This window comes from Pseudorca crassidens, chromosome 11, assembly GCF_039906515.1.
Source record: "Pseudorca crassidens isolate mPseCra1 chromosome 11, mPseCra1.hap1, whole genome shotgun sequence".
NCBI classification, from domain to species: domain Eukaryota; kingdom Metazoa; phylum Chordata; class Mammalia; order Artiodactyla; family Delphinidae; genus Pseudorca; species Pseudorca crassidens.
In genome coordinates this window covers 60,140,003-60,164,329 of record NC_090306.1, presented here as the reverse complement: position 1 = coordinate 60,164,329, position 24,327 = coordinate 60,140,003, and the positions used below count along the sequence as shown (strand labels likewise).

Sequence of the window (24,327 nt, the reverse complement as noted above, 5' to 3'; positions counted from 1 at the left end):
TATGTATAGATGGTTTGATCACCTTTGTGATGATGTCTGTTTATGCACTGGAAACAGAACAAACAAGTAATTTCTTTTCTTCCTTGCTCCACAACTAAGCCTGGGGAAATGAACAGTTGAGTCAGTGACCGAGAACGTGCACAGGTGCTCATTGAGAGCAGGCACAGAGAGGAAGATGCTGTATGGGCACATGAGCAGTGGACCTCCCTGCTCTGCAGTTTGCTGTGCTATCGTGGATGAAGAGTTGTTCTGAGAGCTGAGCTATGGTTTCTCTTCTTTCATTCGCACAGCGAATATTTATGAATCATCTCCTAAACGCAAGACATTTTTCTGGATGCTGCACGTACTTAAAAGAGATGAGTGTGGCTCTGCTCTCCTAGAGTTTAGATGCTAACAGAGAGAAGAGAAGAGATAATAAACAGCACAGAAATAAACAGGACAATTTCAGACAGAGGTAAATGCTCTGAGGTAATAAAACAAGAGTCACAGGATCTGAGCCTCCTGGAATTTAGCCCTGTGACCTAGAATTTCCTAAAAGTAAAACTACAAAAGTCACATTTTTAAGTCATGCAATAAATATTTGTTGAGCCCCTACTAGGTACTAGGTCCTAGAATTTCAATAGAGACAAAAGAATTGTTCAGAAAATTCAACGAGAAAATATATACAAAGCACTCAGAACAGAGTCTGGCACCCGGGAAGCCTTTCAATAAATGTTCACTTCGTTACTATCATCTTCATTATTATTAAAATCATCAGTGAAGTTTCTCCAGTCTCTAAAAACTAAACATTCAAATCTCCTTTCCAGATGAGGTTTTCCCTCCCCATCACTATCGTTCTTTGTTTCCTTTTAAATAGTAATTTCTAAGTCTTTGTCAGTGTATCTTCCCTCTATTTTTCTCTTAACTTTGGCTTATTAGAAGCTGTTTACCTTGATGATTAAGATTATGGACTCTGGAAATCTATTACCTGGCTTTGCATCCTGGCTCCCACCATTTCCTGGTTGTGTGGCCTTGGGCAAATTATAAGACTTCCCCATGCCTTGATTTTCTCATCTGGAAAATGGAAGTAATAATAGTATCTACTTCTTATGTTGTTATAAGGATTAAGAGATAATCTGTAAAGTGGCTGGCACTTAAGCATGCAACCAAGGTTAGCCACAGTTATTATCAATAAATATAGCAAGAACCTGAACATGTATCTATAAATTGGAACTAATAATATATACGCCACAGGGTTGCAGTAACATTAAGAGGAGATTATACCTGTGGAGTACTGAGTAGAACATTTAGTCTAGGTTTCTTACCCTCTCTCTACCCCCCTCCCCACTTCTGCCTTTCCATACCCCGCATGTAACTACTTCCAAAAATGTCTACTTTTTGTGCATAAGAAGATCAGCTTCAATTCTCTCTCCCCCTCCTCTTATAATTGCTGTCTTGGTTTCCTGAAACCCCCTTGCCTTCCATCCACTACAGCCCACCCCAACTGGAATAGGACCCATTTGCTTCACTTCAGACTCCGCGACCTAACTTCACCAAGAAGAGGGGACCTATGTCAGACCTATGTCAGAGAGTGAGGGACAGTACCCAGTCAGTCTGCGGTGACCTTGATCTCTTCTGCTTTGTGCTTCTGTAAACAAGGCTCCTGCATGGGACCCACATATCCCCCAGGGACTCCAGTTCATGTCCGTGCACCCACTTTCCTATTAGCTAGAGCCAGAGCTCCATGAATGCCAAATACATAGATCTAAACGGACTCCAAGTTGATGTCCAACACCTGTTCTGACCCTATTTGGAACAACACCCTGAAAAAAAAGGGGGGCTTGGTTTGCTCGTTGTTTGGGCTCTTGTTACTCTTAGATCTTGTCTATTCGCCCTCCCATCTCCCTCCTCCCCCACTGGCTTCTATAGCCTGACCTCCACCTTGGTTTCCACTTCCCGGTCACATTACTCTGTCAAGTCTACCAAATTGTTCTCTAGCTTTGAAGAGAATCACAAATACATTTTTTTTTTTACAAATACATTTTTAAAACCATATCACAAAGCCTCCTCTATCGGCTCCTTCCTTCCTAAAGCAAATGGGCAGAAATTTTTAGCCTTGGCCTTCCATCACCACCAAGGTCTCCCACAAGGCTTGTCTTTTTACTCCTGATAGGATTTTCAAAACATATTCAACTTCTCTGCTGATCTAAAGCCTATGGATTCCCTACCCCCTGGATCTGAATTACTGCCAATATGTGTCTTGATATCATTCTAACTGATTTATTCATCAAGATCCCTTCTACATAAATTCTGAGCCGCTGCTTCTGTTGTTTATGAAGCAGATCGTCTCCTTGAAACTTTCCTTGAAAAGTCTTTCCTTTGCCTTCCTTCCTTCACAGGATTAACAGATTTTCTTTTTCTTGTCTCTTCCTTCTGTTGTGCACTTCCTTAGTTATTATAAAAAGCAAAACAGAAAACTCCCTCCTTTCTTTGTCTCCATCCAACTTCTTTCCATCCTTCTTGCATCTTGCTTCATTTTTTCATTCTTTTCTTGTCATACTTCACTTTCAGAATTCCAGTTTGTAGGTGACTGCTGCTGTCGACCATGGCTTTAACTCATATTGGTAAAGGGAAAAGTGGCCTCAGAAAATCCAAATGCCTGTCCTTCTGCTCTTGCAGCTTATTGTTATTCATCAGTTCTTCAAACCTTGCACCCAATCCTGGTCTCTGTGGCGGTCCTTGCCTTCAATTTTGTCTTCAAAACATTCCAAAATGCACTGTTGACAGCAGAGGTTTATTTAATGATGGTCACTGCACCATGGTCTTCAAAGCACATGCCTCATTTAACTCCCAAAATGAACCCAAGAGTCAGAAAAGAGATATTCCTTGGCCTCACTTTTTTAAAATAAGGAAACAAAGAATTCAAGATAGCAAGTAACTTGCCCAGTGTCACCTAGCTGAGAAAACTAGTGAAATAGACCTCTTTGGCATCTGGGACTTCTGATTTCTAACTCAAAAGGTACGACTGTTTTTGATAGTAAAAAATCTTTTGGAATATGTTTATTGCAGAATTGCTAGGCAAAAACTTAGCTCTTTGATCATTCTTTGCCAATAAAAAAAAATGCAATGACACTATAATTTTTAAAACAATGGTTAATATGAAGGAGAGCTGTTTCATGAATAGATAAAGTGATATTGTCAGCAGTTGCCTTAAAAATATAATTTGAGGAACATGGAGAATTTGCCTCATCCCAAAATATCTATCTATGGAGGGTGCCTAAAATATCTGTGTGTAGTGAATGTTTAAAAGACTACTATTAGAGAGCCAACCTTTGGTTTAAAGAGTCATTCCTTTTTCAAGTTTCTTGAACCTACAGTTGAGAGGTGAGAGTGATACCTTATGTCTTCCTGGCTATTAACACTTTAAACAGGGTGATCTATCCTTTTCCAGTTAGGGTATGTTAGCTAGAGGGTATGTTAGCTAGAGAGTGTGTAACTCCACACATCGGGAAGACGTTCAGAACTGAGGTCTTGATGAAGAGGAATTGAAGAGAGGGCTCCAGAAGAGGCCCTGTCATTGAGGAGACTGATAGACAGCTCTGGGCATTGGGGAGGTGAGGGCAGAAGAGCTGCAAGACCGCTACCTGATTTGCAGGGCCCAGTGCAAAACGAAAATGTGGAGCCCCATTTTTAAAAATGATTAACTGTTTCAGGGTGGCAACAGCAAAGCTTGAAGCCAATATGGGGTCCTTCTCAGCACAGGGAGATGGGGCTGGTGTGACTGAGCATGTCGAGTCCATGCAGTCGACCCTGTCGGGGATGTTTTAGGATGGATGTTTGTAGATGGGTGTGAATTCTGTGTCCTGTGGAACAGTCACCCACGCTCTCTGCTCAGAGCAGTCCTCCTGAATCATGCATATGGTCATTCATTCAACAAACATTTACTAAACATCTACTGCTGAACATGCATCAGGCACCTGGGTGGAGCAAGTTGGATTCCTTAACAGACTTTTCCAGACTGTGTTTCTCAGGGCACATTTTAACGATTAATTACACTATGAGAACCCGCTAAGTGTCAGACTCTCTTAGCCTGTACTCAGGCAAAAAAAAATAATAATAAAATAAAATTTAAAAGCTTCTCAATTCATTTTGAGAAAAAGCTATATGCTATATTTCTTAGAACCCCTCTCCACTTGGATATTCACAAAAAGTATTAAAGCATTAAAGGATCTGAAGTGTCCCCCAGCATGGAAATCTATTACACTTCCTTGAAGGACTCTTTCACATTTATTTGACCACACAAAACTTTCCTCAGACACTATCTAAAAGGGAGGGAAAGAAGTTGTAAAATAATAAATATAAGCTATTCTTTCAAGAAGTTTGGTGGCGAAGAGAAGACTAGAGACGGCGTAGGAATTTGAGCCTGGGTGGAGACCATTAAAAAGGGGAAAGGAAAGGGTGGGACTAATTGGAAGCATCCAGCTGAGCATAATAAGGGCTACAAAAGACAGAGCCAATATATCAGAGGGCTAATATTTTGTACTCTGCAGGGTCCAGCTCCATAGAATTTTTCCTATCCTCCCATACCCTCCTTAGCAATGGCCTCTGCCCACCAGTGATCCAAGGCTGCACATTGCATGTTTTTTATAGTTTACCCCCCACCACTTTTATGTGCCTCCTCTGAGAAGTCCAGAGCCTGGCTCACAGCAAAGAAAAAGAAAGTGGTTTTGGTACTGGAAATGGCTTCCATGATTGATAAATCAACAGTTTGAGCATTGAGTAGGATCAAAGACCTTATCAAAAAAAAAAAAAAAAAAGAGAGAGAGAGAAAGAAGGAAGAAAGAAAGAAAAAAAATTACAATGTTCGATCATTGTTATTCAACATAACATAAACGGGCAATTTGTACTCAGATCACAAGTCTGCATTTTAGCAATAAATTCAGATGGTCTGGTTTAGAGATGAGTGTGTTATGCTGAATGGATGTTTCCAGTATAACAACAATGACAGAACCATTTAGTGGATTCCTCACTCTCTGGCAAGACATTATTTTTATTGGCTTTCAGGCAACTTCTATTAATAGATACTACAGTTCTCACTGCAGATTCATGAGTCTGTGATTCTCCTATTAATAATACTTTTGAGCATATTTTGAACTAAAATGGGATTTCTTTTTTCCAAATAGGAGTTCAGATTCAGTGCAGGGCACCCACAGGTGTTTTATTTAGCAGTGTGTTCATGGATCATTCCTTCATTGCCATGATACTCATTTTTAATTAAAAGACGAAGGTAGTAGCAGGCAATTGGGACAGAGCACTGGCTGGTGGGAGTGGGGAGCAGGCAGCCACTAGAGAAAGAGGTGCCAGAGATTCCTGGACCAGATGTCGAGGATGTTGGTGCTAATCCTGGCTCTGACCCTAATTTCCAGTGTGACCACTTGTCACTCTAAGCCTCTGTGTCTACATATGGAGAAAGAGAAGTGGTGCATATCAGAAGCCTCCAACCTCATCTGGTCTGAGGACCCCTTTACAAGAGTGGAATATTTCGTGGACCCCAACCTGATGGTTATACTTTGAATCCCATAATGCTTATAAATGAATCCTGTTTTATTATTTAGCCCTTCCATGGCTTGCTTAAATCTTCTCATCTTAAATATCACTAAATTATTGTGACGATACCACCGAATTAAGAATTCCAGTTGCTATTAAAGCTAAACCAACACTTTCATCATATTTAGAGCCTGCTACAAGAGATTCATTTAGGCTTGTGTATACTGTTTTCATGGTGTGAGATAGTGATGAAGGTCATTTACACATTGAGTCTGAGAGATGCACTTGTCCCTTTAAAAGTAATAATAATAATGCATAATAATAAAATGGCCCAGGATACTCAGAGACTGCCTCACATGCATATGGAGAATGACTAAGGAGCAAGGTGGGGACACCAGAAGACGTCTAGGCAGGGAGGCAAAGAACGTGTTCCATTGTAGGTTGACCTCAGGCAATCTTTTCCTCACTGTATTTCTTTTCATCCCACTCGACACCTCTGAACTCTGGAAGAACTTGAAAACAGAATTTGGGAAGTGAAACACATAAAATAATTTGTGATCCCAAAGCCTTTTTTTTTCTCCTCTTTCCCTCTTTTTTTTCCTTCCCCAGAAACAGGAAACAATCTGTCTAATCCACCCTTTTGAGAGTCAGTAGTGAAATCTGCAGTTGTCTTTGTACATCCTTACCTTGGAGGCCTTAAATTGGAATGACATCCAAAGACCTTACTTGTGGCTTCCCAGACAGGATAGAAAAAATGCTTCCAGTGTGCGTCATATCATTGTTTAAATGTTTTGATTAATCACTTTAGTTTGACGATTTTTTTTTTAACTATAACAACCTAAGAAGAGGAATACATATGCCACCAGTTTCCTAATATGTGTCCATATTAGCAAAACTAGGTTAAAATAATTCCAAAGCTAACATTTTCACCTCTTGGTATAATTTTTACCAACCTTTGTCTTACATTTAGCCATATCCTTCTGCAATCCCAACTAATCCCAGAGATTCCCCTTAATTAGTGAATTTCAACGATCTCATTTGAAGATCAGGGATTGAACATTTTGGTCTACTTATTTTCAGAACACTTGAAGGTAAAGCTTAGAAATTGGTTTGGATTTACTTGACATCACAGTTCTTGAGACCACAACAAGACGTCCTCTCGTAAAACAGATAATGCCAACCGAATCTTCCAAGTGGTTGTCAGGACGACCTTTTCCTTCTTCTCAGCTAGGAGTCAATTGAGTGTTAACCTGGGTGTTCAGAAGAAGATTGGCTAGTTTTCAGGAAAAAAAAAAATGGAACTCAAGGTATGCTAGTGCATTGAATTATCATTTGACTTGTGTTGGCTTTTATGCCCTACAAATACTTTGTAGAAAAAAGTATCTATATTCAAAACACCTGGTCAGAAACAATCAAAATGTTTAAGTTCTTCGTCCTTGAAATGACATGGTATATAGACACAGGGAAGATGTCTGTCTGAGACACCCCAAGTTCAGCCCCAGACGTTAGCCTTGTTTGACTCATGCCCAAGCTATCAGACCCATGAGGCACATTAACATCCACAACTTTTGTTCTAAATTTACTGTACCAAACTTTACCAAAAGAATTCCAGATTCAAAAATAATAAAAAGCCAAGGAGCGTAAGTTCCATTGTTAGCCCAGAAGTGAGTCACCGCTGCAGCATTTCTTCTGTCTACTGATTAGACCGGATACGCTCTGGGCGGTGCAGCAGGAAAGGCTTGTTGCTCTTTGTACGTATGAGTTAATAGTCACAAAAGGTCACAATTTTAACATGTTAAAAACCAAATCTCTCTCCTGGGCATCTGGAGGGGGTTTTTTCAACACACCCTCCCAGTAGTGAAGGTGAAAAAATATATAGTTTTTTCTCTTCTAACCTGAGTTTACCCTCAGCTGACAAAGCTATGTGCTTTTCTGCAGAGCGTCCGAGAAGACACTGATTTTTTTGTTCGACGGGGCTAAGGTGACATGTGCTATCTGACATTTCTGGAAGGGCAGTATATCTGAATCCTCTCTGGCCTGGCCATACACACTGTTCATATTCTGTGGCCACAAAGAAATCAGAGCCTTGCACCCAACACCATTTCTGCAGTAAAAGAAGTGACTTTCTTCCAAAGCATGAAATGGGGCAGAATTAGGGTGAACAAATAATATGTCATCCAAACCCAGGCACTTCTGAGAGTGAAATGGGGCTTTATTAATAATTACACCATTGGGCTTCCCCGGTGGCGCAGTGGTTGAGAGTCCGCCTGCCGATGCAGGGGACACGGGTTCGTGCCCTGGTCCGGGAAGATCCCACATGCCGCGGAGCGGCTGGGCCCGTGAGCCATGGCCACTGAGCCTGCGCGTCCGGAGCCTGTGCTCTGCAACAAGAGAGGCCACAACAGTGAGAGGCCCATGTACTGCAAAAAAAAAAAAAAAAAAAAAATTACACCATTTACAGGAGTAAATTAGGACTGTCCCAAGCAAACCAGATGCATGATCACCCTAAGGGCTTATGTTAACTAAGCATTTACCAACAGAATAAGAAATAGAACACGTGGCATTTATTTAGTACTCTAAATGCCACTGTGCTAAGCATTTTATGGATTATCTCATTTAAACCTTGCAAAAAGTGAAACTTTATTAGGTAAACACCGTTTGCCAGGCCAGTGGTTTTTAAACTTTTTTTTAGTGAACAACAGGAAACAAAACATTGGGAAGACAAAATCTTCTACAAAACACCAATATGGAAAACCATTAACAATAATTAATAAAAGAAAGAAGGAAAGGAAGGAAGGAAGGAAGGAAAGAAAGAAAGAAAAGAAAAGAAGGAAGGAAGGAAGGAAGAAGGAAAGAAAGAGAGAAAGAAAAAGAAAAACTGTAAAAAGGAGAACTGCTGCCCTGGTCAAAACTGTGATTAGAAGCCAGTCCTAAAGGCCCACCCTCCTTCTCCACTACAGGCACCACTGTAGAACCCTGGGCTCCTGGGAATTCTGTGAATAGCCTTTGGCTAGACATTGATAGGCTCTGACTCATTTAATCCTCACAATCTTGATGAGGTTTGTCATTGATGTCATTTTATAGGTCAGGAAAACCCAGCTGGGAGGAACAAATGATTTGTTCAAAATCCTATAGCTGATAGGTTCAAAAGCAAGGATTCAAACTTGACTCTGTCAGACTCCAAGTCCACTTCTTGCCACTAGGTCATCTACCTCCACTGTAGGTGGCTTCTAGGCTGGTTAATATTTAGAAACATATTGGGATCTTTCCATCTTGGCTTGCCCAACCTGAGCAATATGGCAGAGCTGTCCTCTGCCAGGTGTGCTCTTAGTTCTACAAGGTCCTCAGAGGACTCATCCCAGAGCCTTCCAACTAGTCCTGTTTGACCAGGTAGCACCAAAGAGTAATAGTAATAAAAACAGTTAGCACTATGGTACCTGCAAGTGCTTAGCTATGTGCTAATAAACAGTTTAAATGGACTGTCCCATTTATAGTTCACAACAGTGCTATGAGGCAGGTACTCTTTGAATACCTCATCATGTTGCAGATAAGAGAACAGCACTGCAAAGATTATGTAATAAAGGTAAAGCAGCTAGTAAGTGGTAGTGACAGGATTTGTCTTGACAACAGTGTATGGTGCCTTTTAACCTCTTAACACACTTTGGTCCCTACTGGTAATGAACGTGATGCTTTGGCATTCTAAGTGCCTTTTCAAACTCACAGTGACTCTCACAGCTAACTGGGTTGCCTTGCCCTGCTTTTATATGACCTCACCCTTTTTTGATAATCTGATTGCTGTTTGGCAGTAGATATTGTAGCTTAATGCATTATACCCCCTGGGAAAAGATTTGTGCCCAAAGAGGATTCTCCAATGAGAAGACGATGCTTTAATATAATGTACTAAGTAATGGTGGTGATGTCAGCGTGCTGCCCGACTGATGACAACTTTTCTCCACTGAAGCAGCATCTTGATCACCATGGAAATCTTTTAAAATCTTAACTTTGGTCAAGTTTAAACTGTGATCTGTTGGAGGTCAAAGATTATTTAGTGCCTGCTCTTTAAAAGGGAGTTGGATAATGCCTTTTAAAGTAATAAAAAGAGCATCCCTGCTTCTTACCTTCGAAGACCAGCTTGCTTAGGAACTTATAGATCCAGGCCTCAGCAAGTCCATGGAGCCCTGTCTGACCTGAAAGGTACCTGCAGTCCAAGTCAGAGCTCTCCTGGAGGCTGAATCAGTACAGGGCTCTCTTGAGGGTTCATGATTAATCTCACGTTGTTTATTTATTCCATAAATGTATTTTGTATATAGGCACTATATTAGCTTCTTGAGTATTTTTCACTATGGCCAGCCTAAAGAAGACTGTATTTGTCCCATAACAGAATAAGATCTGCAGGGTAATCCTAGAATTCAAGTTCTTACAAAGATCAACAGAGAATTCTACATACCAATATATTCAATTGGAAATTTAATATTTTAAAAGATGAGTGTAATGAGTTCCTGATTTTGAGTCAGCCTCCAGTTAATGTATTCTGGGATGTCCCTTGCCTTCTTTTAGTCTGGAGTTTATATGTTTTCGTATAACGTGAGACAGCATGGCCTGGGTAACTTACTTGACAGGTGTTTACTTAGGACTAGTAAGTGCTTTTCACTTTTGCAAATATGCAAAGACTATAACATCATGCCTGCTCTTAAAGGATCTAAAACCTAGTTAGACATAATTTTGGAATGGGATTAGACAGTATATCACACGATATCAAATTACTTATAATAAAGACCCTGTCTTAGCCCTGTCTTTCTCTACTACCTTATAAATGACAGATAAAAAAGACATAAGGCATGCTTGTTAACTATCTGGGAGACACTAATCTGGGGGTGAGAAATAGAGGCTAATATACTGAATGATAGAAATAGTGATATCAGTAAATAAGAACTTTGTGCTGAAACCAACAAGTTGAAGTTAATAGGAATAAACAAAAAGTTCTGCATTTAGTTTGAAAAAACTCAGTAGCATAAGTACAGGATGGAAGAGAGCTGTAATTTTCACATTCAAAAAAATCCTGTGGACTTTTTCATTAACCCAAAGCTTCACTTACTATCCTAAAATGCTTGCAAAGCGCCAGGCACTAGGTAGGCACTGTGGGATCTTTCCACCCAGTGCACCTGTAGATGCAAACTCATTGGTCTATAACGTGGAGTTCAAGGGGGAAAATATTCCCACTGACTGGATCTCATTGGGAGTAGACACAACACTCTAAGAAGGTCATATTTGATAAAAACAGCCTGTAGAAAGGGGAGACTAGATTGGTGAGTGACAGGGAAACCAGCCTGCATAGAAATATTGAGTGACCACAGGATGTTTAGTCTAGAGAAGAAAAGATTACGGGACTTTGATGGTTGTTTTCCAGCATTTAGAGACTATTGTGTGACTGTAAGAGGAGCCTTAAGGTTTTTTGGGGTTATTTCAGTTGGACCAATGGGGCGGGTGAAAGTTAGAGAGGGGCAGATTCGTTCTGATGCCTTCAGAAGTTTCCCTGCCAACCTTGGCAAAGCCTGAGCACTGCAGCAGAAATTAGCTGACCATCTACCATGTAGACTGCTCCCTTTTGGAAAGGCAACATTTTGTTGGCAGTTGGAATACATGATCTCAGAGGATCCCTCTGATGTCAATGCTCTCCCTTTTATTTTTCAAAACAAGTGGGAAATAACCTAACTTTTCCTATACCTTCCTTAAGCCTTGAGACCCACAAGAATTTTGCTAGCCTACAACTAATGAGTTCATTTCCCCATCTTCTCCAACTTCACTGGCAGAAACAGCATTGACTTAGTTAACAGAATGTCATAGTAAGTATCCCCCAAGCATTAAAATACACTGCTAACCTATCTGGGGTAAAAATGGTAATTAAAACCTAGACTGTGCCTTCATTCATTCACCAGTTGGACATGTAAATACCAGTGTTCACCAGAGCATACAATCAGGGGAAAATCTTGCCTCAGTGTGAAGTAAATGGTGGGAAGAAGTTCACAGACCAGAGTCTGTGAGATGGAGCACATATAAGGCTCCACATACCATCTGCAGCTCAAGGAGGGGACTAATGAGCTGTGAGGATGCCAGAGGAAGGGAGGCACCTCTCAGCTCCCTGGAGCCGCCTCAATATTTACCATGGCTGGATCTCCCAAGCTTCACAGTCAAAGCCAGCATATTCCGGACACCTGCTGTTTTTAGGTGTGCCCAGATGTCATCAGCTAAGAAGAGGAAAAGTCACCACATCCTCAGTTGGCCATTCCTGTTGTCAACTTAGGATCAAGGAACACTTTGGCCAGAAAGTTGCCTTCAGTACAACAAAATGTGCAGTTCTAGGGAAGAGGACCGATGAAATATTTCTGCCAATAAGTTGCAGTCACCAAAAAACGTATATTTACCTTTTTATTTCTTGCCAAATACATCATTTGGGCATTATGTCGACCAATTTAGTGTCGTCTTGAAGGGTGAAGTGTTACTAACTTAATATCACTGCTTAGTTTAAAAGGGTGAAATCTTACTGCTTTAGTATCTTGTGAGCTTGTGTTTATAGAGGTGGGCAAGTAAACATAGGTACAAGCCCAGTTTTAGTTATTACCATTAACTAGAAATCACACTACAGTGAGGCAGTATATTTCGTTTTTTAAGTTGAAGAGCTCAAAGGCCTCAAAATAATTATTTCGAATGGTAACAACAGCCACTAGGAAGAACTAGCTAAAACATAAGTTTAAAATCGGTTGTAGCATTGGTTGTAGAGTTATGAAGATGATAAGACTTCAAATAGTTACTAATAGGGATGTAGTTATTCCGTGAGCAGAAAAAATATGTAACGTTTACACAACTATCAGTAGCTTTGCCACGTAAAAGAACCATTATCAAAAAAACAAAATGCCGTATAGCTATTTTATGTATAAAAGTATAACGAGAAGCATCATTACTTCTCATGAAGTCAGATACCTTCTACTAAGCTAAAACATAAGGTATTGGGCTTCCCTGGTGGCGCAGTGGTTGAGAGTCCGCCTGCCGATGCAGGGGACACGGGTTCGTGCCCCGGTCCGGGAAGATCCCACGTGCCGCGGAGCGGCTGGTCCCGTGATCCCTGGCCGCTGAGCCTGCGCGTCTGGAGCCTGTGCCCTGCAACGGGAGAGGCCACAACAGTGAGAGGCCCACGTACCGCAAAAAAAAAAAAAAAAAAAAAAACCATAAGGTATCTAGGGATGATAATGAAAATGACAAAGGGAAAAAAGCAAGAACCAATTCTCTTTCCAACTCATATAAGGACCCACCTGCTATTGTGGGTTTTTTTCATTAATTTTTATTGGGATATAGTTGTTTTACAATGTTGTGTTAGTTTCTACTGTACAGCAAAGTGAATCAGCTATACGTATACATACATCCCCTCGTTTTTGGATTTCCTTCCCATTTAGGTCACCACAGTGCATTAAGTAGAGTTCCCCGTGCTATACAGTATGTTCTCATTAGTTGTCTATTTTATACATAGTATCTGCTATTGTGTTTAGATACTCGGCACACCACCCCCAAAGGTTGCTTCCACACAACATACTCAAATAGACCATTCCAAGGTAGTTTTTTTACTCGTAGAAAGAGCAACATTTCACAGTTGAGTTTTGTTTAGTAAACCTACATCAATCAATTTTAATCCAAGTGCATAAATCTGTATAAAATGAATGATAAGGCACCCGAGAAGTAATACTAACACTCCAGATACATGAATTTATTTAACCCTCAAAACAATCCTATGAAATAGGTGCTGTTATTCTCCCACTTTAACAGAGGAGGAAACTGAGACACAAAGGGTTTTAAGGAACTTGGCCAAGATCACACAACTAAGATTTGGCACAGGAGGGACTTGAACTCAGTCTGGTTCCAAAGTCCAAGTACCTAACCATGAGGCTGTACTGCCTCTCCAGTGACAATATGTTGGTAAAATTAATCAAATGCCTACTGTGTACTAGGCACTGTGTTAATCCCTTTATATACATTAGCATATTAAATTCACCAGTTGGGTCATCTGGACGTAGGTAAGAGAGGTAACAAGAATCACCAGGCCAACTGTTCTGTGTGTCTTTAGGCTAACACCTGCGTTTGGGTGTGGTCGCTGAGTTTCTTGAGACTGTGGGACGTTAGCAATAAATTATTATATTATCTCTTCCTTGCAGGGGTGGAATGGTCCAAACCAGTGAGCAGTATGAATTTGTGCATCACGCTCTGTGCCTGTACGAGAGCAGACTTGCGGCAGAAACTGTCCAGTGATTCTCTGAAGACTTACCAGACCATTGCTCTCTAGGGGTGATTAGTCAATTACCCACTTGAGGCTTCTGGAAGGAGCTTCCTGCAGTGGAAGCAAAGAGAAGATGTGAAGCCAAGCTGGGGCATGGATTGTGGAAGATGGCAACATATTCAAGATTGCCAGCCTCTTGTGTATATGAATGCATTTGTAAGCATCCCCGAAATTATTTTGAAGGTCCTTTGCTGATGGAGGTATGATTGATTTCTCACACAGCTAAGGAGGATTTTGTTTTGTCTGTATTGACTATCTGCCACACAGAATATATGTATGAAATTTATGTCATCAGATGACGACTTGAAGAGCTGCTGAAGAAATTATTATTGTGTGTTTAGATGCTTTTATGTTTGCAAAAACTCTGTCTTGTGAATGGACTGTCAGCTGTTAAACTGTTCCTGTTTTAAGTGCTAATTCCTTTCTCAGTTACCAGAATCTTGCCGCTAAAGTTGTGATTGAAAATGGATTTTTAACAAATAAGTCCTTGTTTTCGAAAAAAAAATCAGAAGCAGTAACTATTTTATATGGAAATGTGTCTTGAAAATATTATCTATTAAATGTGTATTTATCAGTACCTCGTACCAATCAGTTACAGAGCACAATGATTGTCATTGGGTGTATATGTATTTACTCTCTACTATTGGGCATAGAGGTGGTTTCTGCTCCAGAATTCTACCCACTGTATTTCTACATTGTGAGTCATTTTACTTTCAAAGGGAAAAACAAATTTGTAGCAACTATGATGTGTTACGAATTTTAAATACTTGTCTCTCTTTTACTAAGAAAGAATTTTTGAATATGCTGTCTACCTGAAATCTCTCTCCCAGCAAAAGGCAGATGCCTTTGGGAATGATGTAACCTGTCTCATTTCCAGAGGTTCTTTAAAAGGATGCTGCCATGGATATCCTTAAATCTCTGAAAGGATTTAATCCTCAAGAGACAAATAAAGCTTAAAAAAAAAAAAAAACTACACTCAGCAAACACTAGATGTTCTGCTCAAATATGAATTTTTAATGCAGCTAATGCATTTAATGTTGACTTTGTTTCCTACTGCCAATAAACTACTCTTAATACTAAATGTTGAGTAAGGCATGGACTTCTTTTTTCCTATTTGAAGAGAGACCATTATCTTTTGGGGAAAGCCTGAAGTCGATAGTGGGATGGGTTTAATTTTAGTCTGCCTCTCCCCAGTGGAGATGGCTATTTCAAACTGTAGTATTGTCAACACTTGAGAGATAATGATCTAGAAGTGCTATCATTATGTGGTTTTCCTCGATAGGCTCCCAGCTATCCCTATACAAACAGTACATGTTTATGTCTTTGTATCACTTGTCGCAGACTCTCATAAATTACACGATTTCTGTTTGTTCAGCAGAATCACATCACCTGAAGAGATGTAATGTAGGAACATTCAGTTACCTAAGATTACAATTCCTTTCTTCCTTCTTGAGCTTAAGTAGTCATGTGCCACAGGGATGGTAGAAGAAAACTTACAAGTTTTATTCTGCTCCTGAAGGCTGGAATATTTTCTACATAAAAAAAGAGAGGCGATCATAATCCCTTCTTTCTAAGGAAACAGAAAAGGACAACTGGTGTAAAACTTCCCCCAAACAATTCAATAGGAGGAAGTGCTCGTCACTGACTTTTCCCCCCACCATGAAGGCACATTTCCTTCCTAGTCTTTGCTTCTCTTATCTGGGAGATTTTTTTTTTTCCTCCAAGCGAAGCATGAACAGTCGTTAAGTGGAAAATGGAGGCTGAATTTTACGTGGCAATTCTTACCTGCTTCATCTTCGGGAACTCAGGTGAGTGGGTCTGCCTCAGTTTCCTGAGGCATTTCTCCAACAGCCTGCAGTGCAGTCTCTGTCCTTTGAAAAGTGTCTGAAACAAGGCGGAAATGGAGCCGGGTCTCCATGGCAGTTTAGCCAAAGACAATGAGGAGGGGGAATAAAAAGAGCCTGCCATGCCCACACAGTTGAGATTTCTCTCCAAAAGAAAATAAATGGCCTTCTCTTGTGTCTTCCAAATGCCTCAGGCAGCTCCTGAAATGGCATCCTTACAGCAGAGAGTAAAGCAACCCTGAGGGGGGAAGAATGTATCATTATGTAACAGTCTGTGGCATCTCCATGCTTTTTCCCTGTCAGGCTCTAGTTTTGTTTCCTTTGTGTTAAAGAAAGAAAATATACGAAATATGATTTAAAGGGGGTTGGGGAACTGTGGTGTGTTTTATTTGGAAGTTGTTATTTGGAACGTCTGAATATTTTCATGGGCGAGCTGAGAAAATTAAGTAAAAGCACCTTGAAAATGGTTTTTGAGCCTGAATATCTCATTTTTTAATCCTGATGTTTAACAATTGGGTATTTAGTTTCCTTACATGGAGAAGAGGTGATTTTTTTAATCTATTAGCATTTGAAGGAAGACTGTAGATACTGTCACAAAATAGAGAAATGCTTCTCCCTAGGATTATAAAAAAATTAGTTTGTGATAATTAATACTTTCATTTGGTTGCTATTAGCTAGGAGGGTGTGCTAAGAGGAATGAGAAATTTTATTTGTGGATAAATATATCCAATTTTTAAAAATTATGTTCAAACTAGTCCATTTGTATACTAACACTTATTGCAATAGTAATTTAAGGTTTGGAAAAAGGGTTGCTTTTTTAGAGTGGGGGATGGAGGTGAGGTGGAAGGAGTGAAATGGTTAAAACAGGAACTGGGTTTTTTATAACTTTAACATATTTAATTATTTGGGCTAAAATATCGCACCATACTCTTTGGATGGTTTTGTTTCTTTTCCAAGCTTCCTTTCATTATTTCAGTGGGGGTGTATTTTCTTCCCTAAGCCATGTGAAAGGAAAAGAAAGGGAGCTAAGTGTGACATTTTGACATTGTCTGCTTTGGGATTTTAAATCACATGTGTTGAATCTGGGAATAGTTACTTGAAATGATAGCAATTGCAAAAGATAAGTAAACCTCGTATTTTGACCTGGCTGATTTGCGGGTGGGTTGTTTTTGTTTCCTGGTGGGCCTTATGATTTGCTACGTAGTACTTGATGAGCTTCTCATCTTCCAGAGGGGTTTCAGATTGTCCATGTCCAGAAACAACAGTGCCTTTTCAAAAATGAGAGAGTGGTCATGGACTTGTGCAATGGGACCAGCCAGAACCAGCAGTGGATGTGGACTGAGGATGGAAAGCTCCTTCATGTTAAATCTGCTCTGTGCCTGGGCATCTCTGATTCTTCTGGTGGCCCTTCCCGATCCGCCATCTTTGCCCCCTGCTCCCGGGCACCTCGATGGACTTGCTATGAGACGGAAGGGTTCCTTGAGGTGAAAAATGCCTCTCTCTTTCTCAAGAAACAAGGCTTCAGGGTAGTGGTCAAGAAGGGCAGGAAGTACCTCCACAGCTGGATGAAAATAGATGTCAACGAAGAGGGAAAACCAGTCAATGAAAGCCTCTGCTCTAAAAAAGGTGAGCTCTTCCTTTCAGAATCGATTCTGAAAGTTTTTCTGCTAAATGTCTTGTTTTTTCACATTCAAGGGAAGTCCACATGCCCCAACAAAATTCCTATGGAAGATTCATAAGCTAATGGAAATGGATCACATGGTACCCACTGACTTGGAAAACTTCATTATCTTCATTAAAATAAGCTCAGCTTTTTCTATCTCTCATTCTTCCTTCCTTTTTTTCTTGCTTCTTTTGTTAATTCAACAAATATTTCCCGAGCTTCTCTTTTGTTCCAGACATTAAGCACTTTGGTTAAGTACTACTAAATGTGGGTATGTAGCTCTACGTACATATGTATATGCAATGACTAAAACCAATGATCAGGCAATTAATATTTTTGCTGATTTAGACACTTCTATTCTCTGATTATGAGGAACTATTACAACATCATAATGGTGCTTGCTAAGACTGGGAAGATAATAAATTATGCTTTTGACAATCTCTTGTACTAATGTTTAAGGGTAGATATTTTTTGGAGATAACATATTTTGGAATGGTAAGAACCAATGTGCAGCCACAGAGTTTTCTAATTTGTTGATCATTGATGGATATAACCTAGCTGATGGACACATATAAAAACTTGTATACACGTGCATACATTTTTGGTACAACATACAGTTCAGTCCTACACTAGGAATTTTTATTTGTGGATATGGCTTAATTTTCTGTTTTATTGAATCATCTTATTGCTTATTTACTCCTCTATTAGAGGTTTGCTTTAGGAAGTCATGAAGGATAAAAGAATTATTACATATTAGGTATAAGTCACTGGAGGAATTCTGTAGAAATGAAGCCGTTCATTAAGATTAAAATTTGTCAAGGTTAAGGGATTTGTCCCAGATAATTAAGTGGCAGAGGTATGATTAGAACCCAAGTTTCTTGAGTCTTCAACCAGTACATGTTCCATTTTATAGTACTTCCCAAATGCTTACACAGACTCTTGCCCAATTGGCTACATCCAGAATCATCTGGTGGGGAGACGGAGTAGAGGGAATCATTGCCATCATTTCTTCCTCTGTGATCATCTCCAAGATTTGATTCCAAGAAATCTATATTTGGGCATGATACTTGATATTTTTTTAAAAGTTCCCCAAATAATTTTGATTCACCTCATCTGGGGATCAACATCCACTGTACCTTTAAATCTTTTTATTAGGTGTTGATTTTTGAGGCTTATATGAGTTTTTTTCACCACACTGATCTTTGAACAGTTATCTGTCATTCATTCACTTCAAAAATTAGACAAACATCTAATTAGGTGCCAGTTAAATGCATGGGCTCTTCTACAATACAAGAAGAGTCCCTGTTCTTATAAAATTTCTGATATGAGAGTAAGATAAAAAACATGTAAAAGTTAATTAGAAAATTCAACTTTATCAGAGAGTATACAGCATATAGCACCAGTTCATACAATTCCTTTCCTGTAGTTCATCTAACTAGGCCTGTCCTAAACAACACAGAAACATTGTAAATATTTCAGTTCTTCTCACAAGAAGTGAGATTCCTCCCCAAATCCTAATCAAACCTTATTTAGAAGAATATTCTTTCATTAGAACTTTTTAAAAGCACATATGGATTCAGTAGATATGGGTTATTTAAGGTAGAAGATAATTCATGGAAAAAATATGGGTTACTTAAGATAGAAGATAATTCATGGAAAAACTATCTCCTTTGACCTTCATACAAAACATGCCCAGTGATGGACTTCACTTCAAAAGTAAAGTAGATACAATATATCAGTTACAGTTAACCACTGAACATTCCATATCCAAAAATGCCTGATAATGTGTGTTGGAAAAAAAATGGACTTCTAGAAAAAGCAGAGCTAAAATTTGCATGATTCTAGTTTAAAAAAATCTTATATTTGAATATGCATATGTACAATGTATACTTTTGCCTTAACATGGTTATAAGCTAACAGACACATTTTTCTTCTCAATCCACACGGAATATTGGTTGACCCATAGCATGAACACTCACTGATTTTCTAGAGAGTCCATTGTGAAAAATTAAATTGCATGCAGATGTTTGTGATGAATGATTCCAAATGTCCTTTCTTAAAGAGTTGATAACTAAATACTGTACTCTTAAGCAGTACAAATATGCATGTTGTTAATCCATAGGATGTGATTTTTTAAATTAGGTTCTTCAGTAAAAGCATACCTGTGAAGGTCAAAATCTGAACCATACATTTCATATTTGTTTCATAGAGGAAACATTCATGATGCCATTCAAGTATCTAAGTAATATTTCTCTATTACCTACTAGGTGCCAGAGCTCGTGCTAGTAACTGAAGTACTCTACACCAGTGATTCTCAACCCAAGCTTCACATCAGAATCCCAATGGGACCTTTGAAATAGTATTAATAGCCAGGCTTCATCCTCTAGGCCAACTAACTCAGGCATTATAATTTTTAAATGCTTCCAAGGTGATTCTAATGTGCAGCCGAAGTTGAGAATCACTAAATACATCTTGCTTCTTAGGATAATGGGGAAGGCAAATAGGTAAATAATTAATTACAATAGAGTGTAAGTAGGAAAAAAAAATACCCCTCCCTCCAATATATATTCTTGCCAGTGTGTCACATTAAGCCACTGTGGGGTTTGTTTTTTTTTTTTCATTTAAAAGATAATTCTTAAATTGGATATTTTTTAAACAATCCTTTGAGTGCCCACTGGATTTTGTCATAATTTAGCTATGCTTCATTCTCAATAAGACACCTTTTTTCTTCTTCTACCTCTCCTTTACTCGAGTCCCTCTATACAGGGAGGGTGAATTGAATAGGCTTCCAAAGTGGGTTAAAATTCAATTCAAAAGTTAAGGTGAAGGTTTTTGAGAGAAGGACCTATACTAAGTAGGGTCAGATTTCCTCAAATAATCAGCGCTACTGCAATGATTTTTTATTAGGAGAAGAATGTAAAATTGACCTGTATTTAAAATTTTTCATATAATTTATATTTCTTTAAAACCCCTTGGGACTTCCCTGGTGGTCCAGTGGTTAACACTTTGCCTTCCAATGCAGGGGGTGCAGGTTCGATCCCTGCTTGGGGAGCTAAGATCCCACATGCCTTGCAGCCAAAAAACCAAAACATAAAACAGAAGCAATATTGTAAAAAATTCAATAAAGACTTAAAAAATAAATAAATAAAACCCCTTAAAACAAGCTTTTAATGGACAAATAGAATTTAATGGGACCTAATTAATGGGAATCTAATTAAAAAGAATATATAGATTGTGTAGAACCAGGATCACCAGTACATAGTAGAATACCAAACTAAAGAAAAGATGGATTGAGATTTTTGCCATTCCCTCTGAATTTCAAGTTTACCCTTAAAGAATATACTACACATCTTCATCCTGGACAAAAAAAAAAAAGTGTACCTGGTAGACAGACTCTTTTATAAAAATTCAAACTTTTAAGATCAATTTTTTAAAAATTAGAGGCTTATAGCTATTATTCTGAATAGTAAGAGTAATAATAAAAAGAATTGCCTCCAAAATGCCAACACATCTGGCTAAAAATTACAAAATTTCATTCTCCACATATATTCTTTTGTCAATCAGTTGCCAGATATCCAGTTATCTGGAAACCATCTTACCTTTAGCAAGGTGTCAATAAAACAAGTGATTGACAGATTCTAATTTTTCCTCCCTATATTTTGGTGTTATATTGTATAGCTACATCCTTAGAGTCACTGTATTAAGAGTATGACTTTTAGAAATATTTTGTGTATAATTTCTCAGTCTCTATAAATTCACACAAGGCAGTGGTCAATAATGCAATAAGGAAAAACCAAATTGTGTTTTGTTCAACAGTATAGCAATTTTAAATAATCACACATTTGACTTTTTTAAGGATTATTATTACTTTAGTAGTAAAAATGCATTCTGAGGCTCAAATCTCTAATTTACAAGCTCTTAAAACATAGCACTCCTAAGTAAAGGGCTTCCTGCATAGCAAAAACCTTATAAGCTAAAGTGAAAATTATATTGGTCTACAGTTTAGGGGGTCCTTGTACATTTCTAGGAAAGTTCACTAGAAATTCAATTGAAAAGATCATTTTTCCATGACCAAGTCTTTTGTATATACAGGAGATGCAAAAGGAAAAGAGTTAGAAAAACTAAATTACTGTGCTATAAACCTGTTAACAGGGATCATAACTTAGAAATCTTCATCTCCTTTCAAGGTAATCTTGGTTCCTTTGGTCAATAAATGCTGTCTAAATTAGTAAATGTTTCAATTTCTAAAAGGTGCTGAATATCAAAGTTATTGGGAACAATAAAGGAAAGCTAAGGACTACTTTATGCCACTATTGAAGTCATGACTGTTACTTTTCTCTTCTTCCCAAGTTAAGAAGAATTTTTAAGTCAAAAGTTACAGTTGCATCTATTCCAACCGGAAATAGTCTTGACACCACAAGCAGACAACAAAGGTTACAGTGGCCGAATCATTGAAGTTTTATGGACCTACATGATCTGGAAAATAACTCATTCATTGGCCCCCTCTTTTATATGGGTAACAGAGAAATCTACTCAAAGGATATTACTGATCTGCAAGCATATCTAAGCAAATAATCCTTAGGAGAGGGAAATAAAAGCATTCTAAACTTGAAAAGTTTCCACAGCACCAGCACAAATCTATTGGCAGGTAGACTATGCTCATGTAGTTCTAGGTCTTCTGGATGAAGAGTACAAAATTCCGTCTAGCCTTTGGATACCTATTCCAAGGAATGCCAAGTCTCCCTACAAGTATAAACACCTGGATGGTTGTCTAAAATTGTTACTTTCACTAAGATGTTTCATATTGTATGAAGAGAAACATTGTATATGTCAGCCAACCAGTCAACATTTATTCAGCATCTACTACAGATTCATTCATTCAGCTCTCATATTTATCTGAGGACAGGCGAATTTTTGCAGACATATTTTCAATATCCCTGATATAGCTGAGTTAGTAAAATCGTTAAAAGAGATTTCACTGCTGAAGTAAATCATACTGTTGGCTGGCTTGATATACCTGTTGGTTAAAGTAATTGTTTAATTGTATTCATACAGGTGAGGGAATAAGCATTGTAATAGGTAAACAATCATGTATGCTCTTGGGAGACAGGGTTTTAGTAACTTATTTCCTTTAGGGATTGTTGGAGTGCTTGTAAATACAGGGAGCTTGATGGGAAATGAACAAAGCAAAACCGAAAGTGTCTTTTGTATATACAGACTCTACTTTGACCAAATTGGCTGTCACAGCCATTTTAGAGTTTTTCTCCTAGCATCATTATAACAACATGGGTCCTGCAATTAACCATTTATTTACATGATCATTGAAAATCATCTGGTCATGATTATTAATACATGCTTTATACGATCATTAAAAAATATCTAACACAGTATCCAGAGTCCCCCAACGATTTTCAACCTGTGACACATCAATGAACTTATCAGGGCCCTGTAACCAGGGCCACAAATGACTTTCATATGTGCTCTTATATCTTTGTGGGTCCCTTTCTCCACTGGGAAAAATAAAATAAGTTAATAGATTTTCATGTGTCCTAACATTCTCATTCTTTCATGATATGTGAAAAAAAATTTTAACATTTTCTTTGACTGTGAAAGTTCTTTATGAAAAATTATTTTCAAAGAAATTAAATCATTTCATGGGCCCTAAAATCATGGGCCCTAGGCAATGTTCCAATGTGCCTAATGGATGAGCCAGCCCTGGACACACCAAGTTATTCACCCACTTTCCATCTGCCCTTGCCCTGACCCTGTTTAAGTAGCCTCTGGCTCAGCATGTCTCTCCCACAGCCTGGTAGCCATGAACTTTTAAGCCATTCTTCCCCCTCCATCTTTCTACCCCACCATCTTATCCTTTTCCAATGTATGTGTTTGTACCTTCCCAAAAGAAAACATGGGGCATTAGGATAAACCAGGCACATCTTCATAAGGCAACCCATAGTACAGTAGTTGAGTAGTAATTGGCTTTTGAAAAGTATTTCTTTGATTGGCTAAGCTTTCATTTATTTTTTTTAACCTACTTTTTTTACTATGCTATGCTTTGATGTTTTACTATGCTATGTCCTGGTATCAATTTCCATTTATTAATTTTACTTTTTTCTAATCTTGCAACTTTTTTAAGGTCTGTAAAAAAAAAAAATTTAACCTCTGATTATGTATGCCTTCTCATTTGTTGTGTCTCCCGTTGTTTGTAAATTCTCCATCTTTGGTACTCTTTTCAACAACTTTTCACTTCCTTACTCACCTTTTCAAATTTTAGGCATGTGTATTTTTTAATGTATCCTTTATTTCATTGGCTACATTTTCTGAAATGTTAATTATTCATTTTACCATTTCTAATAATTATTTAGACTATTATAATTCCCAGACCTTTCACTTTATCTTTATTCTATCCCAGTCTTGTTTAAAATATTTTATATATTAAATGTAAATATTTATGTATAGATATATATACACAAATCATCATTTTTCTAAGGTATCTTCTGTTTCATTTCCTAACTCTTCTCCAGATTATTTTCCCACTTTTAAAGGGCACATTACATTTGGTGTCTTCCTACAGAATGGAAAGTATCAATGTAGTTAAAATGTTCTATCTCCAAAATGAGCTTTATTCAAGTTATTTCTTTCAATATGCTCGAAAGTTTTTTGTATCATTTAAAACAGGGGAAACTAACAAATTGTGTTTTGTCTTTATTATCATCATACAAAAATTCCATTTCTATTATTGATTTTTTCTGAGGCAATCATAGATGAATTAATAAACTAAAATACATATTGCTTTTTTAAGAAATGTATTTGAAATATGGGCTTGATATGATGCAGTCATTGCAAATCATCTTATAGGTGAGCTATCAGTGCTAAACTTTATTTTTCACACATTAAGTGCTAAAACTTCTGAGATTGGACCCAAGATGGTCTGCCTTATTTTGAATTGTGTTCTAAGAGGAATTGTGTAT

The 24,327-nt window shown here is 38.3% G+C and overlaps 2 protein-coding genes across 7 annotated transcripts in view; both read left to right on the top strand.

Moving 5' to 3' along the window:
- Positions 1 to 14,819, top strand: part of PTPRR (protein tyrosine phosphatase receptor type R) — a 254,815-nt gene extending 239,996 nt beyond the window's left edge. For all 4 annotated transcript variants that reach the window (XM_067697342.1, XM_067697340.1, XM_067697341.1 and 1 more), the window contains one exon: positions 13,728 to 14,819. In XM_067697342.1, the coding sequence (XP_067553443.1) occupies positions 13,728 to 13,821 (94 nt within the window). In that variant the 3' untranslated portion in view covers positions 13,822 to 14,819. The remainder of the gene's footprint in view (positions 1 to 13,727) is intronic.
- Positions 14,820 to 15,061: 242 nt separating this feature from the next.
- The window catches only part of PTPRB (protein tyrosine phosphatase receptor type B), a 113,661-nt gene continuing 104,395 nt past the window's right edge, over positions 15,062 to 24,327 (top strand). For 2 of the 3 annotated variants that reach the window (XM_067697337.1, XM_067697336.1), the window contains exons 1-2: positions 15,506 to 15,657; positions 16,924 to 17,319. In XM_067697337.1, the coding sequence (XP_067553438.1) occupies positions 15,603 to 15,657; positions 16,924 to 17,319 (451 nt within the window). In that variant the 5' untranslated portion in view covers positions 15,506 to 15,602. Of the gene's footprint in view, positions 15,658 to 16,923; positions 17,320 to 24,327 lie in introns of all 3 variants that reach the window. The other variant, XR_010932486.1, reaches the window with a different exon arrangement.